The sequence below is a fragment of the Canis lupus genome, unplaced genomic scaffold (genome assembly GCF_011100685.1).
Source record: "Canis lupus familiaris isolate Mischka breed German Shepherd unplaced genomic scaffold, alternate assembly UU_Cfam_GSD_1.0 chrUn_S517H679, whole genome shotgun sequence".
In the NCBI taxonomy this organism is placed as follows: domain Eukaryota; kingdom Metazoa; phylum Chordata; class Mammalia; order Carnivora; family Canidae; genus Canis; species Canis lupus.
Window position 1 is genome coordinate 23373 of NW_023331453.1, and position 16309 is coordinate 39681.

General features: G+C 51.9%; 1 protein-coding gene and 1 long non-coding RNA gene across 3 annotated transcripts; one reads left to right on the plus strand and one right to left on the minus strand.

Moving 5' to 3' along the window:
• Positions 1-1483: 1483 nt before the first annotated feature.
• On the minus strand, positions 1484-4145 carry LOC119879264. Of its 2 annotated transcripts, XR_005387413.1 has the most exons (5): positions 3978-4145; positions 3767-3891; positions 3024-3092; positions 2507-2547; positions 1484-1621 (listed from the first exon to the last, which is right to left on the minus strand). It is a non-coding gene; the product is annotated as an uncharacterized LOC119879264 (long non-coding RNA). The 2 variants fall into 2 exon arrangements; XR_005387412.1 differs by lacking the exon at positions 1484-1621 and having other exon boundaries at positions 2151-2547.
• Positions 4146-4234: 89 nt separating this feature from the next.
• On the plus strand, positions 4235-15558 carry LOC119879265 (maestro heat-like repeat family member 5; the record flags this gene model as incomplete). Its single annotated transcript, XM_038589630.1, has 3 exons — positions 4235-4446; positions 13990-14170; positions 15413-15558. Coding segments are annotated over exons 1-3 (345 nt in total), but the record flags the coding sequence as incomplete, so codon positions are not given.
• Between the last annotated feature and the right edge of the window lie 751 nt (positions 15559-16309).

A 16309-nucleotide genomic window follows, 5' to 3' on the forward strand; every position in this document is an offset into this window, starting at 1 on the left:
GGGCAGCAAGGACCTGGGGAGACCACGGGGGCCAGGCCCCTTCTCCAGCTTGGAGTCACGGCCCAGGCCCAGGCGTTCCTTCGGCTACCATCTCCTCCCAGGCCTCCTCCCCTCTCAGCAGCGCTCCCACCGTGTGTCTTCCCTCTGTGACTCCCCATCTCTAGGGAGGGAGGTGCCTGCCTCCTTGAGAGGCCGCCCAGGGTGTCCAGGTGGAGAGAGCCACGCAGGGGGAGGCGGGGGGCGGGGAGACCCGAGGAGCAGAGGCCCCGCGCAGCCCGAACCCCCAGATAATCCCCTCCTGGCGCTGCCACCACCTCCGAGTTATTTTTAAAACCTCATTTCCAGAAAGTGGAGGAGAAAACCTTTCTCTGCTTTCTTCTGTGACAGATTCGGAGAGGGATCTAGAAAGCGGTGTGGACCCTGGAAAGCACAGCGTGTCCTGGGCCACGCACCTGTGGGGACCCCGGGGCCAGACACAAGGAGCGCCCCCACTCCCACCCCCACCCCCCCGCCGGGGCAGCCTCCACAAGGGAGCACACCTGCTGCTCTCGCCGGGTGGGCTCGTCATGGGGGCCTACTGGGTGCTGGGGTGCAGCAGGGAGGACTCCGTCGTCCACCTTCATGGAGCACGAGGGCTAGAGGGGACCCCCCGGGACTGGGGGGCCGGGGCAGGCGCACGAGGCTGGCCAGGGCCGTCAGCAAAGGCTGCCCAGAGCAGTGACAGGTGCTGGAGCCCGGGGCGGACGAGTGTGTGCGTGGACGGAGCAGAGTGAGCCTGGGTGGGCTGCCAGCACCCAACTGACCGGGGGCCACGGGCTGCACCGCAGGGGCCTGCAGGCAGGCAGACGCCCTCACCCGCGCCCACAGGAGGCTCAGGGAAGGGGTGGCGCCCGCCCTGATGTAGGAAGTGCTGGGGCCGGAAGTAGAGCCACGGAGCCCAAGGCCCAGAAGGGGGAGCAGCAGCGAGAGGGTCCCAGAGCCCCAGCCTGGGTGGGATCCCGGCCCTGCTTACGAAGCCCCCTGAGGCTCGTTGTACTCCATGCGTTTAAGCAATATGAGAGGGTCAGGGGGTCAGATGGGGCCCCTTGTCTCCTGGGGCACGGTCCTCCAGGTCCTCCGGTCCTCCGGAGGGAACTTGTCTGCGAGGCACCTGCTGTCACTACCCCGCCTCCCCCTCCCTTCCCCCCTCCCTCCCCCCTGGGGGCCCAGCAGGAGCCTGCACTGGGAGAGTTCACGCTGAATAAATATGAATAAATGCTATGGGAGCCCAGGGAAAGCAGGGGTGGCCTCATTGGGGAGGTGGGGAGGTGACGGGGGGGGGGGGGGCCTGAGGGCAAATAGGGGAGTGCAAAGAGTTTCCCTACGAAAGCAGGGGTGTGGTGGGGAGGGACTGGGTGTTAAAACAATAGGATGACACTTGTTGAAGAGGGTGAGAGGGATTTATTGGAAGGGGAGCTATCATAACAGGTGCAGAGACCAGGGCTCTGGGGTCGCTCTAGGGTCCAGCGTGGTGGGGGGATGAGGACACTGATCAGAGGTGGGGGGCCTTCGGGTGGGGGGCTTCTTGCTAAAACTGGACGTCATAAGAGGGCGCAGCTGGGCCCAGAAGAAGGTTCCGGAGCTTGACCAAGCAGAGAGTCTTTGTCAAGGGCATTCCAGGGGAAGGCACCGCTCAAGGCCCCAGGGGCTGACCTGGCTGCAGCCCGGAGCAGGAGGGGGTGCGGGTAGAGGGAGGCCTGGTGGCAGGTGCCCCCCCACCCCGCCCTGGGGCAGTAGCAGCATCCCCTGGCGTGGTCCCTCGCAAGGGTGGAGCTGGAGGGACCCTGCGCAGAGGCGTCGAGCGGGGAGCGAGCTGGCGCTGGCCCGCAGCACCCGCCTCCCCGTGGGCAGTGGGGGTCAGCAGCCCCAGGTTGCCCAGGGCCCCCTCCCCAAACGCCTTCTGGGCAGGGAGGGCTGCGGGGTGGGGAGGGCTGCAGGGATGAAGTGGCCGGAGGCCTGCCTGGGCCCACAGCGCCATCTGCCGGCCACATGGGGAGGGACAGGCGGGCACCTCCCTGCCAGCCCCGCCTGCCCCCCTAGGAGTGGCGTGAGGGTCCACGGGGCACCCCGACCCTGTGTGACCTCCCGCCCACCTCCCCTCTCTGGGCTTCAGCCCCGTCCGGGGTGGTGAGCGCTCCCAGGCAGGGAGCCCGCATCCCTCAGAGGCGGTGCCCCTGGTGCAAGGATGCCCTGGGTCTCAGCAGGGGCACCAGGCATGACCCAGCCGGCAGCAGTTCGACCCTGACAGCTGGCCATGTTGGTGGTGAGCAGTGGGGAGAGGGACAGATGTCAGCTCCCAGGTCACAGCCCGTGACCTCCCCGCGTCCCCCAGAGCAGAGGAGGGTCCACAGGGAGGCTCATCCATTCCCACCGCCCCGGTGTGAAGATCAAATTCCCAGGCATCTAGTCTGGCCTGAACCTGCAGGGACCGGAGTGTGCCCCCTCGGAAGCGGCTCCTTCATCGTACCTGGCCAGGGCTTGCCGGAAGGTTCTCCCTCAGAGAGGAGGCTGCAGAAAAGTGGATTAGCCCAGGGCGTGGCCGGAACCCGCAAAGGCCCAAAGGGGCCAGAATCTGCAGGGCCCCAGGCTTGTCCCCTCCTCTGTCGCCTCCCCCCTGCCTGGACCCTTAAAGGGGGATGGGCAGCCCTAGGGGCCCCCCTCCCAACCCCAAGGTCTAGTCTTGGCCCCAGTTGCAAATTCCCAAGTGGGGGAGACACGGGTTGGCCCATGCTGCGCAACCAGCCTGGCAAACATCTACAAGGGAGCTCTCTGAAGAGAAAGGGGGGCCCCACTTGTGCCTCATGGGCGGCCATGGGGTCCCCCCGCTGGGGCTAATCTCCTGCCACGGGCATCCCTGCAGTGCAGAGTCCCACAGAGGTGCAGGATGGCTCCCCGCAGACAGATCCCTGGCTGTCAATAACCCCTAGGGCACAGTGAAATCTAGTCGAATGATCCGGAAGTGATGAGTTCGGGGTATGTGTCACCTGTTTGTCATACAACGCATTTCGTGGTGAGCTTCTGTGGCTGTGCTTAACAACCAGCTCTCAAGATTCCTGGAAATTTGGGAACAGACATGAGAGCCTTTGAGAGGGCAGCTGCAGCACACCCTGGCCAAGGCCACCAGGTGCCCCAGGCACACTCCAGAGGCATCAGAGGATGAGTCTCAGAGAAGGGGCGCCCGCCCCCCCAAACACCTGCCTGGCAGCTTTGCAGGGTCCGGCTTTCCAGGCACCTGCCCTCACAAACGAGCGCATGGGCCTAGTTCTCCGCCCTTCGGGGCTCTGGGAGGGAGCCAGTGAGGCTCAGGGTTTCCAGCAAGACCCTTCCCATTTCAGAGCTTCAGCTCTGGGCCTTGGGGGGAATCCGGGCTCTGTTGTGCACCGAACACATCTCACAGAAAACCCGAAGCCCTGGGGGGAGGAGGGCACAGTCAGCCCGGTTTGGGCAAAGCTCACAGCTTCAGACAAGTCAGTCCCAGAGCTGGAGTCTGAACCCCGGGGGATGCCCACGGCCTCAGGGGTGAGCGGGGGCTGTCTGTCGTCTATGAGGCCTCCCCCAGCAGGGCCCTGGTCGCAGACACATGGCTGTTTCCGGGGTGCAGGGCTGCATGCACCATGTGGCTGCAGGGGCTTGAGCCCGGGGGCCGGCTGGGCAGGGGGAGCCACGCCTGGGGCTGGAGGTGGCTGGTCAGCGTCCCAGCAGTCCCTCGCTCCAAGGGGAGCCCCACCCGTAGGGCTTCCAGCAGCCGAGTATGGTGACAAGGGGCCGTGCTGGGACCCCGCTCTCTCCACGGCCTTGCAGCTGGACTGTGGCGCCGGGTGATGGGAGGCCATAACCTAATTCCCACTCTCCCTGGAACAGAACATGGGCTGGTTATCCGTTGCTGGGTAACAAATGACCCTGAGACCCAGTGGCTTCAAACAACACACATTTACTACCTCACAGTTTCTTAGGTCAGGAATCCAGGCTTGGGGCAGCTGGGCCTGGGGGTCTCAGGGTCCCTCGGAAGCCAGAGACAGAGGGGCCGAGCCCGAGGTCACATGCAGAATGCAGGTACACGCAGGGACTGTGCCCAGAACAGGGCCCAGGTCCACAGCACTGGCCCTGGGAAGCCCACGGGCACTGGGACCATTGTGACCTCAGGGGTGAGGTCAAGGCTGGCCGGGGCGGGGGAGGGGGACAACCCGGAGATAGGGGCTGCCCCACCCAGGACAGAGCTCACTCCTGGGGCCTGTGGGTTCTCCAAAGGTATCCCAACATGGACGGGCAGCATTCTGAAAAGTCACAGAGCGACACCACGGCTGATAGGACGTCATCAGCCATGTCCCAGAACCCCAGGGCAGCCCAGCGCCAGGCTGGAACACGTGGGAACCCAGAAGGGGATGCCCCATGCCCTGCTTCCCACAGGTACCCTGGCTTCTCTGTCTTTCAGGAGAGCACCTCCCTGCAGGGCAGCGAGGGGCACCCCCGGGGGCGCATCTGGGGGCTGAGCCCAGGCCCTGAGCCAAGGAAGGAGGAGTCCCTGGGGTTGAGCCCCACGTGGCAGCCCTTTGCTTGGTGGAGAGGAGGCTGGGAGGGACGGCATTGCATTCAATACCACTGCTGGTGTGGCCTGGGGGTGGGGGGTGGCCGTGTGTCCCTGGCCCTGTCCACACTGCAGGCGTGAAGGAGGGGACGGGGAAGCTGGGCTGACACTATCCCCCTGCTTCCCTGAGCCTCAGCTTCCTATCTGCGGAATGGACAGTAGTGCAAAGACGGGCGCATCCTGAGGAAGGCGCCCCTCGGCCGTCGGGCAGCTCCACCTGCCTGGGCCCCGGGGAGGCCGGTGGGGGTGCAGGTCAGAGGCCGGCAGGCGCCCTCCCCTGCCAGCTCAGACCCCACCCCCACCCCGGGCACCCTCCGTGGGCCCCCGGGGCTGGGCCCGGCTCTCCCCGACTATCCCCGGCGGGTTCCGGAGCAGGATTCCCGTGAGGGGCGCCCATCGTGGCGGGCTGTTCCAGAAGGAGCAGCTTCGTACCTGCTTTGAACTCAGTTATTTTGATCTGCGCGCAGTTGCCTCCATGTGTGTGTTGTCAGGCCCGTCTCCTCCTTTGCCACATCTTGGATCATCACTTCTAAGGCGAGAAAACGCTCCCCTCTGCAGCTGTTTGCTTGACTATGCTTCTGTCGTTTTCTGTATTTAAAAATATATTCAGTTTTGGTCGTCAGAGGGCTAGGATGCCATTTTAGGGCAGGATACGGGGCCAAGTGCTTGCGGGTGACACTGAGCAGCCCGAGGTCCCCCCTGCATGCGGAGGGGAGCAGGGCCCCAACCCGTGGCAGCAGCCAGCCTCCGTCGGAAAGGCCGCGCTTCCTGGGAGCGGCAGGGAAGTGGCTGGTTTGTGCGAGGCGGTAGGGAAGGTTCAAGTGTGCCCTGAGCCCCGCCAGCCACCATCCCACCATCCCACCATCCTGGGACAGGTCACTGGGCCTGTCTGGGTCTCCGCACAGCGTGGGGTGGGTGTGCGAGGACCGCGTGGAGTATGATGAGGTGGGGGCGGAGGGTGGGAGGTGAGGGGACGAGAGGGGCGCCCATCGCTCTCCGGCAGGACGGTCTATGCAGCCGGGGCAAGGGGCCCCCCTCCCTGAAGGCCTCCGTCCACACAGCGCTCATCCTCCTCCCACCCAGCGCCCCCCACACCAGGCACCCCACTGGCTGGGGCTCCCCGCCCAGGCTCGTCTAGCACAGCCCCACAGCTTGTGCAAACCCTGTCCCTGCTCAGCTTCTCCATCTCACAGGGTCTGCCCATCGCCTCCGCCCTAGAACGCGAGCACGACGAGGAAGGGTGTTCTGTGTGTTTTCGTTCAGACGGCCCCCAGGGCCCGGAGCAGTGCCTGGCACACAGAAGCATTTAATAAGTGCTCACCGAGGGGATGACAGCAGGAAGGGCCGAGGCTGCCCTGTGCTCTGCGGAGGGCTCCGCAGCCACCCCCGGCCAAGGCCCAGCCCGTCTCTGCCCCGACACCCTGTAAACGCCGTCATCCCAACACATGCCCCAGACCCTGCGGGCCTGCTGAGTGCCGGGCTGGCCGAGTGGGGAAATGCAACATCCCTGGCAACCCCGGGAGGGTCCCCTGCTTGGCCATCCGGTCACGGGCTCCCACAGAGGCAGATGGCGGGGAGGGTCCTCGGCTTGGGCATGGCTATGGGATGGAGTGAGTGTGAATGCCATCTGGGAAGGGAGCTGGAGGAAGCAGGACTGCCAGCAACAGCTCAGGAGGATGGGAGGACGGGAGGACGGGGAGGAGGAGGGTCTCACTGCCTGAGGAAAACCCCCCCCATGCCTCAGACTCACCCGCGCACGCGTTCCTTCTGCAGACCCTCACTGATAGCTGCCCCGGACGTGTTGGGGACCCAGCGACAGACGGCACATCCCCAGGGACACGTGGGGAGGAAAAGGTCCAGAGGGTGGGTCAGCAGTGACACCAGAGTGCAAGGGAGCCAGTCAGCCGGGGAGGTCCAGGGGAGGCACCCCCAGCCCCGGGACACTCCTGCCAAGTCCAGGAGGCTAAAGGGTGGGCGTCTGTGCGCTGCCCTGAAGGGACAGGGTGAGAGGAAGAGAAAGGACCCATGCTCTGGGCAGCGGGCCCCTCAGAGCAAAGGCCGACCAGTCAAGGGGGACAGGCCTGGGCAGCTGGAGCCCTGGCGAGGGGGCTGCGGGGGGAGAGCTGGCGGCTGCCACAGGGATCGGGATGGACGGACTGTTGCTTTGATACATCGCTCTACCAATCATCCCACAAATGTTTGCTGAGCGCCTGCTGGGGTGTGCCAGGCTCCGTCATAGGCCCGAGACAAGACCTAGAGACCCTGCCCGGGGGGCTACCTCCGAGGGGGCAGACCGCCAATCAGCAGTAGATGCAATAAAGTAAGTTGTAAAATGTTACAAGGTTAAGAGTGATGTGGGAAAAACAGAGAGGGGCAGGGGGGTGGAGAGGCAGGGCGAGGGGCAGGCTGCAATCTTAAATAAGTTTGTCTAGGAGGTAGTGACTGAGCCAAGACTGGAAGGAGGTGAGAAACTGAGCCAAGGAGCTATCTGGAGGAAGGACGTCGCCCAGACTCAAGGGCCCGCCAGCACAAAGGTCCTGAGGCAGAAACGCCCTAGTGGTTGGGGGGGGGGGGGCAGCAGGAGCTCACTGGGGCCGGAATGGCATCAGCAAGAGAAGGCAGGAGGAAATGAGGCCAGAGAGGGGGTGAAATCACCTCTGTTCCTAGATACCCTGCTTTCTTCTCTGTGACGGTATAATTTACGCGCAGTAAGAGTCACCGTGCGTAGTGGACGGCCGTGCAGAGCCTGGACAACGTCACACAGCCGTGAACCCGCCACCACATGCAAAGATCTGAAACAGGTCTAGCTCCCCGGGGTCCCCCATGCCCCTTGCGGCCAGCCCTCCCCCCCAGCTTCCTGTCCCCAGGAAGGGGACCGCTCACCGGTTTCCTGTCGCATGTGACCTTCTTCAGAGAGAGTCAGAAAGATGGGGCGACACGGCGAGGGGCTTTCAGGGCCTGGTTTCGCTCACGTGGCGCATGATGCGGACCATCGCCGCCGTCCTGTTTCTCAGCGATTCATTTCTTTTTTTCGTGCTGGTCGGGTCAGTACTTCCGTGGGTATAATACACAGTTGATGCAGGTGCCAGAGGACACGTGCGTTTCTTCGGCGTTGGGCTGTCCCACACACAGAGCCGTTAACAAATGCTCGCGTACAGATTTTGTGTGAACGTGGTTGTTAGGTCACCTGAGCGCACATCGAGGAGTGGGAGCAGCAGCGTGGGGTCGTGAGCGTATGTGTGACCTCCCAAGAAAGTGCCGCACCACTTCCCGCATCCTCACCAGCCCTGCGAGAGGCCCGATTACCCACCCGCGCGTAGTATTTCCAGGTTTTTCTTCACTTTAGCCATCCTAGGAGATGTGTGGTCTTATCCCACTTGGTTTTGACTTGTCTCCCTCATGAGCAATGACAGGGAGCACTGGTTAGGTGCTTACTTTGCCATCGGATTATCTCCTTGGGTGGAACGTCTGTTCAAATCTTTTGTATTTTGTTAGATTGTTTGTGCTTGTGTTTGAGTTTTTGTTTGGGTTTCGGTGAGTTCTTTATACATCCCGGATACAGTTCTGCATCGGATATGGGACTTGCAAGTATTCCTCCAAGTCCACAGCTTATCTTTTCATTTTTTTCTAGGCGTCTTTCAAGAAGGCAGAAATTCTTGGTGTGGGGGATGGGGTAATGAGGTGACGGGCATTAAGGAGTGCGCATGCCTCCGCGATGAGATGAGTCACTGGGTGTTATACTTTATGTTGGCAAATGAATCTAAATTAAATTTTTGTTTTTCAAAAAGAAGCAGAAGTTCTTAATTTAACGTTTTTTTTCCTATGGATTATGCTTTTTCGTGTCACATCTAAGAAATCTTTGTCTAACCCACGATCACAAAGATTTTCTCCTACATTTCCTTCTAGAAATTTAGAACTCTAGGTTTTACTTTTAGGTCTGTGATCCATCTTGAGTTAATTTTTGTATAGAGTGTGAAGGATAAATTGAGCATTTTTGCATGTGTACCTCCAATTATTGCACACCATTTGTCGAATACAGTTTCTTAGTTGAATCACTTTTGCACTTTTATCAAAACCCAGTTGACCTTGGGGCCCCTGGCTGGCTCAGTCCATAGAACATGTGACTCTCGATCTCAGGGTTGTGAGTTCAAGTCCCACATTGGATGTGGAGACGACTTTTAAAAATTAAATTAAATTAAATGAATAGAGCTCTGACTTTAAAAAAAAAATCAGCTGGTCTTGTACATGTGAGTCTTTTTCACATTGAATATTTAGATAAATTTTGACAAAACTGACATCATAACAATATTGTTGAACATGATATATCTTTCCACTTGTTGAAGTCTTCTTGATTACTTTCATTGCTAATTTTATATTTTACAGTTCTCAGACCTTGCAATTATTTGCTAGATGTGTACCTAAATATCTCGTGATCTTTAATGCTACTGTATATGGCACCATTTTAATTTCGATTCCCAGTTGCTCAGGGCTAGTATAGAGAAACATGACTGATTATTGTATCCTGACTTTATTTTCACAAATTTGCTGGACTCACTGTTCAGTTCTAGTAGCTTATTTGTAGGTTCTTTGGAATTTTTTAACTAGGTGATAACATCCTAAGTTAAGATAGCTTATTTCTTCCTTTCCAGTCTGCACACTTTTTTTTAAAGATTTTTTATTTATTTATTCATGAGAGACACAGAGAGAGAGCGGGGGCTAGAGACACAGGCAGAGGGAGAAGCAGGCTCCATGCAGGGAGCCCGATGCAGGACTCAATCCCGGGTCTCCAGGATCAGGCCCTGGGCTGAAGGCAGCGCTAAACCGCTGAGCCACCCAGGCTGCCCCAGTCTACACACTTCTAATTTCTTTTCTTACCTGTTTGTATTGACTGAGCCCTCAGTACCAGGTTGAATAGAAGTGGTGAGAACAGACATCCATCCTTCCCTCATTCCCAATGATGTGGGGAAAACATGGATGTCTTCACCACAAAGTATGACATTAGCTGTAGGATTTTTGTGGATGCTTCTTATCAAGTTAAGCAAGTTCTTTTCATTCTTGTCTCTATCGTGAATAGATGTTGAATTTTGTTTTCTTTGCCTATGCTTTCTCTGCATCTACTGAGGTAATTATATGATTTTCTTCTTTCATCTTCCAATATGGTGAGTTACACTGATTTTCAAAAGTTGACCAGCCTTGCATGCCCAGGATAAGGCCCACCTAGTCATGGTAGATGTGCATGTCTATATATTTTGGATTCTTAGATTAAGAATTTCTTTGGTTTTGGTATCAAGTACTAAGGCTCACCTCACTGAATGAGCTAGGAGGCATTCCCTCCTCTTTAATTTTCTACACGAGTTTATAGCATTGATACCAATTCTTCCTTAAATACTTGGTAGAGTTTAAGAGTAAAGCCACCAGGGCCTAAAGTTTTCTTTGAGGGAAGGCCTTCAACTACAAATCGAATGTTAATCGTAGACAAAGGGCTACTCTGGTTTTTTAGTTCTTCTTAATTTTAAGCTTTGGATTTTATGATTAAGGAACTCATCCATTTTATCTGGGTTGTCAGATTTATTAGTATAGAGTTGTTCATAATATGCTTTCATATCCTTTTAATGTCTGTAAGCTGGATCTTTAATGATGTACCCATCCTCACTCTTGATATTAATAATTTGTGTCTTCTTCCTTTTTGGCCTAATAAAGCTTGATAGAGGTTTGTCAAATGCAGTCATCTCTTCAAAGAGTCAGCTTTTGGTTTCACTGATGTTTCTCTATTATTTTTCTGTTTTCTATTCATTGATTTCTGCTCTACTTTTTATCATTTTCTTTCTTTGGGCTTCATATGCCCCTTTCACCCTAGTTTTTAAGTTTTTCAGACCTCTATTCTTTTCTAATGCTATAGGTTTTCATGCTATAAATTTCCCTCAAAGCACTGCTTTAGCTGCATCTCATGTATTTTTATATATTGTGTTTTCATTTTCATTCAGTTCAAAATACTTTTTAACTTTCAATTTCTTCTTGACTCATGCATTATTTAAAATTGTTATTTAGTTTCAAAATACTTGGGATTTCCCATCTATCTATCTGTGATTCATTTCTACTTTAATTATATTGTGGTCAAAGTGTATGCTTGTTTGATCTGAATCCTTTTAAACTTACTGAGACTATTTTATGGCCCAAGAACATGATCTATCTTGGCAGATGTTCCACATCCACTTGAAAAGAATGTGTGTTCTTCTGTTGTTAAATGGAGAGTTTTGTAAATGCCAATTAGATTCCATTTGCTAAGGGTACTGTTCAAATCTTTAATATCCTTAATGATTATCTATCTTCTTGCTCTATCAATTACTGACAGAGGGATGCTGAAATCTTCAACTATGATCCAACTATTCTTCAATTATCTCTCCTTTGAGTTCTATCTTTTTTTGTTTTATATATTTTGAAGCTCTGTTGTTAGGTACATGAACATTTAGAATTGTAAGTCATCTTGGTAAAATGATGCCTTTATCATTATGAATTCATTCTCTTTATCCCTGGTTATGTTATTAGCACCCAATTATACTTTAGCTGACATTAATATAGCCACTCTAATTCTCTTCAGATTATTGTTAGCATGGTATATCATTTTCATCCTTTATTTTCATTTATTGTGTCCTCTTCCATTTCCAGCATATACCTTATAGGTAGGTTATACTCGGGTCTTGATTTTTTATTCGATTTGACACTCTCTGCTATTTGATTGAGATATTTAAATCATTTACATTTAATGTGACTATTGATATAATTTGGTTTTAATCTACCACCTTGCATTTATTTTCACTTTGTTTCTTCTTCTGTTTGCTTCTCTTTTCCTCTATATCTTTTGTTGACCTATTAGCTATATATATTTTAGTTTACTCTTTGATTTTTTAGTGATTGCTTTAGGGCTTATAGTTTACAAGTTTACCATATCTCAGTCTACGTTCAAATGATGTTATGCTACTTTACTTATAGTGTAAGAAATCTTACAACATCTTATTTCCATTTCCCTCTGCTGGCCTTTATGGGACTGTTGACATACATTTTACTTCTATATTTGCTTAGGCCCTACAAAGCATTGTTATTTTTACTTTAAACTTGAACAATCAGGAGAAATATTTTACATTCGCCTACATATTTACCATTTCCACTGCTCTTTATTCTTCTGTGTAAGAAAAAGAATTTCCATATTTCCATCTGGTATTATTTTCCTTCTCTGACAGACTTCCACAAACATTTCTTATGGTGAAGATCTGCTGATTATAAATTCTTTCAGGTTTAGTGCATATGATAAAGGCTGTGTTTTACTGTCAATTTTTTAAATTTTTTTCTCTGTGTGTAGAATTCTAGTTTGCCAGGTATTTTTTTTCCTCTTAGTGCTTTAAAATGTTGCTCCATTTCTCCTGGCTTGCATTATTTCTGACTATAACTATACTCTTGCTCTTGTCTTAAACTTTGCCTATAATCCACCTTTTCCTCTGGCTTTCTTTCTTAGATTTTCTCTAAGCATTGGCTTTAGGCAATTTTATTTCAAGATCATTTTGTATAGTTTTCTTTATGTTCTTTCACTTGAGGTTCATTGAGTTTCTTGGATTCGTGGGATTTTTAGTTTTTATTAATTTAGAAACCTCAGATATTATTTCTTCAAATATATATTCTTTCCCCCTTTCTTCCCCCATGAGGATTCACATTACACACACACTATGCCCCTTGAGATTGTTCTACAATTTACTTGCTGCTCTGTTCCATTTTTTCCAGCCTTTTTTTCTATTTGTGTTCCATTTTTTTGATAGTTCCTGCTGTAGTGTCTTCAAGTTCGCTGATCTTGCTTCTACTGTGTCTAATCTGCCCTTAAACTCATCCAGTGTATTAATCTCAAACGTTGTATTCTTCATTTTGTTTTCTTTCCATGTCTCTCCTTACGAAGCTTATGTTTTAATCATCATGCTGAACATGTTTGAATATTGTTACAATAACATTTAATGTCCTTGTCTACTAATTCTATCATTTGTGTCATTTCTTTTTTTTTTTTTATTTGTGTCATTTCTGTGTCGCTTTTGATCAATTACTTTTTTTTCTCCTACTTAGGGGTCATATTTCTTGCTGCCATGTGTGCCTGATAATTTTTCATTTGATGTGAGCAAAGACAACAAACCATGAACAAATTCAATAGGTTACATTATGTGGTATATCAGAAGGTGGTTCGTCTCTTAACATTTATCCATTAATTTGTTCTACCACATAAGAAATGTATGTCAGATCATGTCACTCAGAACCCTCTATGGTTCCTCACTGCACCCAGGAAAAACCCAAAGTCCTGAAGATGATGAAAACAACACCAGGGCTTCCCTCCAAGATGGAACAACAAGGACTAGATCCCCCCTCCTGCCTTAAATGACTCAAAAATTGAGAAAAAATATACAAACCCACTAATATCAAACATTAGATATCCTTATGTCCTTATTATATCCTTAACAGCTAGAAAGGACACACCATGACTGTGGTCAGTACTTGGGAACCAGGAACTGAGAGTGAACAAGAAATGAGGTCCCAGAGTGTAGAGTAGAACCCAATCCTGCCAGGAGGATCCAAGAAGTTGTCACCACCCCCTAAATGAAGAATGCCTCCTTTTTTGGACCACTTTGGCAATGGGCACAGTCTAAGGGATTCCTATCCCCATATTTGCAGAAGAAGAGGAGGGGAAGCAGAAGTAGGAAGAAACCAGTTTCAAAGGAGCAGATGTCATTCCTTGTCCCTGCCACATAGTTCTTCTCAGTGTCTCCATCACACACATGTAATTGTTCTCAAGGACCAGGCTGGTGGACTGTGGAGCACAGATGGAGTTATGGTCCAGTGGATCCATTTTCATGGCTCCTGCTCCCACAACTCTTGGATCTCCCTCAAAGGCTCCTCAGTGAACATCTGAGTAGCCAGGGGCAGTCTCATGTGTGGCCCTGAAAAGACAGGCTCCTCCAGGTCAGTGCAAGAGCTAGAGCTGGGGATGCCATACCTGGAGCCCTCCTGGTCCTGCCAGCCAACGTCTATGCCACCAGCCCTTGCTGGGAAGCCAGGCCTCTCCAGGCCCACAGGCAATGCTGCCTACTTACCGGCATCCCCCTCTCCTAGGCCCACAGCAATGCTGCCTACTTAATGGCATCCCCTCCAGACTCCCTCTTTACTCTCCCCCCTTGGAATTCAGCCAGACTATTAAATAGAAGGACAGACACACCAAAGCATGTTACCAAGCCTGATCTGACCAACATGGCTCTCAGTGTCTACTGGACTTGCATTCATGAATGCACACAAAGGTGCCCAGATATGTACACCCTGGACTTCTTTTCCCATTTCAGAATCTCCTCCCCTATCTCCAGATCCATGAAGGACCTGTCTTGTATGAAGGTACCTCAGGACCCTGCTCACAGGACAAACAGGCACACCCCACCACCATTCTTCTCTGCAAGTCACGGAGCAGCCAGGCTGCTCTGATGCCCAAGGAGCACAAGATGTTCATGGAGGAAGCCTACAATGCAGGTGATCACCAGCCCTGGGACTCTGCAAGGTAGAGATGGGTGGTCAATAACAGACTCCATCAGGTCCCTCCACTCAAAAAAGTCCTGGGAATGAGGGCCAGAGGGAATCTACCACCCCCTACCCCACCCCGAGACCTTATAGATGTCAAGGACCTTGTAGACATAATGAGGCTTTCAGCAATGAACCCTATACAACCTCTTTGGCCTCTTCATGCCTCCTGAGGCACCATCCAAAGCCCCAAAATTCCCTCCCTCACACCTCATCTTTCACTTTCTTACCACACCTCTTCACACCTTAGGACCTCAACCTAGGCCTGACCCTCTCACAGGAATGCTGTTCCCCTCATTCAAAGGATGACTTGCCTTCATCCTTCTAGGCAAAGTTAAATTGCCACCTCCACTGAGTAGCCAGTCCTGAATGGCCATCTTTTTTGGGATGTATTGCCCCTCCCCTCTCTGTGTGCCCAGGGCCTTCTATACAACTACAGAACCAAATCCACTGATATTGGGTAGGGCTCCCATGGCTGAAGGCTCCCTCAGAACTGAGCTGGGTCCTGACTCCTCTTTGAGGCCTCATTCACAGTGCTATGACCACAGAGAAGGAACATCATTGAATGTTGAATGACTAAATGGAGGGTGAAGAGGTGAAGGAATGGATAGATGGAGGGACAGTGGGATGGATGGCTAATTTGAGTGGATGAGTGATGGATGGATGGATAGATGGATAAATTTATGAATGGGTGGGTGGATGGACAGGTGGGTAGATAAATTTATGAGCATATGATGGACAGCTAGATGCATTTATTACTGCATGGATTGGTGCGTGAGTGTAAGGATGGACAGAGAAGTGAATGAATAGATGAAATGATGTACAAACAGACATATGGAGGAATGTGTGGGTGGATGGACAAATGGATCAATGGATAGGTAGATGATAGATGATTGGATAAATGGAGGCATGAAAAAGTGGTATAATCAACAAATGGATAGAAATATACATGGGTATATAAAGGTGTGAAACCTGCATGCATTCCTGCTTCCTACCCTATCTCGAACTCCAGGAGGACTGTTTGGATAGTTAGGTGGCCCAGGAATTCCCACTGTGTATGGTTCTTTAGTCCTCATTTTCAGAACACTATTTCCCATTCCTTGGCCCTACCCCCTCCCTGCTCACCTGTCCCTGCTGGCACAATATAACCTTCCCACAGCACTTCCACCCCACACCTTTTTCCATCTCCTTTAGCCATTTGCTTCAAGATGCTCCGTGACCTGAATGGGTCAGATCCCCTCCATCTGAAGTACATCATCAAGAAGATCAAAGGCATGGCTTACAGAGCCCCCAACCTGGTGCTGGAAACCATCCATGACTACTTGGTAGACAATCCAGAGGTGGGAGCTGCTTGGGCCATTGGAGGGTCTGCATGGGGAGTAGTGGGGAGGGCCAGACCTCAAGGCTGGTTCAAATCTTGGCTCTTTGGTGCTGCTAAATTATTTGAGGCAAGTTTATCTCCTCATATGTCCAAGGAGCTAAATGGGGAGGAAGGAAGGTGGGCCATCCTCAGAATAGTCTCATGATATAGATGTTATGATCCCCATAGATAAGAAAACAGACTTAGGAAAGGAAAGTGATCTGCCTAAAGTCACAGAGTGATTAAGTGGCAGAGAGGGATGGATAGATGGTTAGATGGATAGGTGGATGGGTGGATGGATGGATGGATGGATGGGGATGGGTGGATGGATGGATAGATGGGGGTGGATGGTTGAATAGATGGATAGATGGTTGGATGGTGGATGGGGGGTGGGTGGATGGGTGGATGGATGGATAGGTTGGTAGATGGATGGATAATTAGGGGGAAGATATGATTAAGTTTTAATGAATGGGTGAATGAATGAATGAACTGACTATAGAGGCAAAATGTTTTTAAAATCCCATAACAGTTCCTGAAGGTAGAGACAAACTTTTATTCATCTGTCTCTGTAGAACCTAGTTCAGGGCCTGCTCATAATAAATATTCACTAAATGATTATTGGACAAATGGCCAAGTGCATCCACTGGGCCCTCCCCCTCTGGCTTCCTTGGCCTCCTCAGCCTCCCCACACTGGCAGCCAACTCCCCGTGTGACCAGACCCAGTCTGTCCC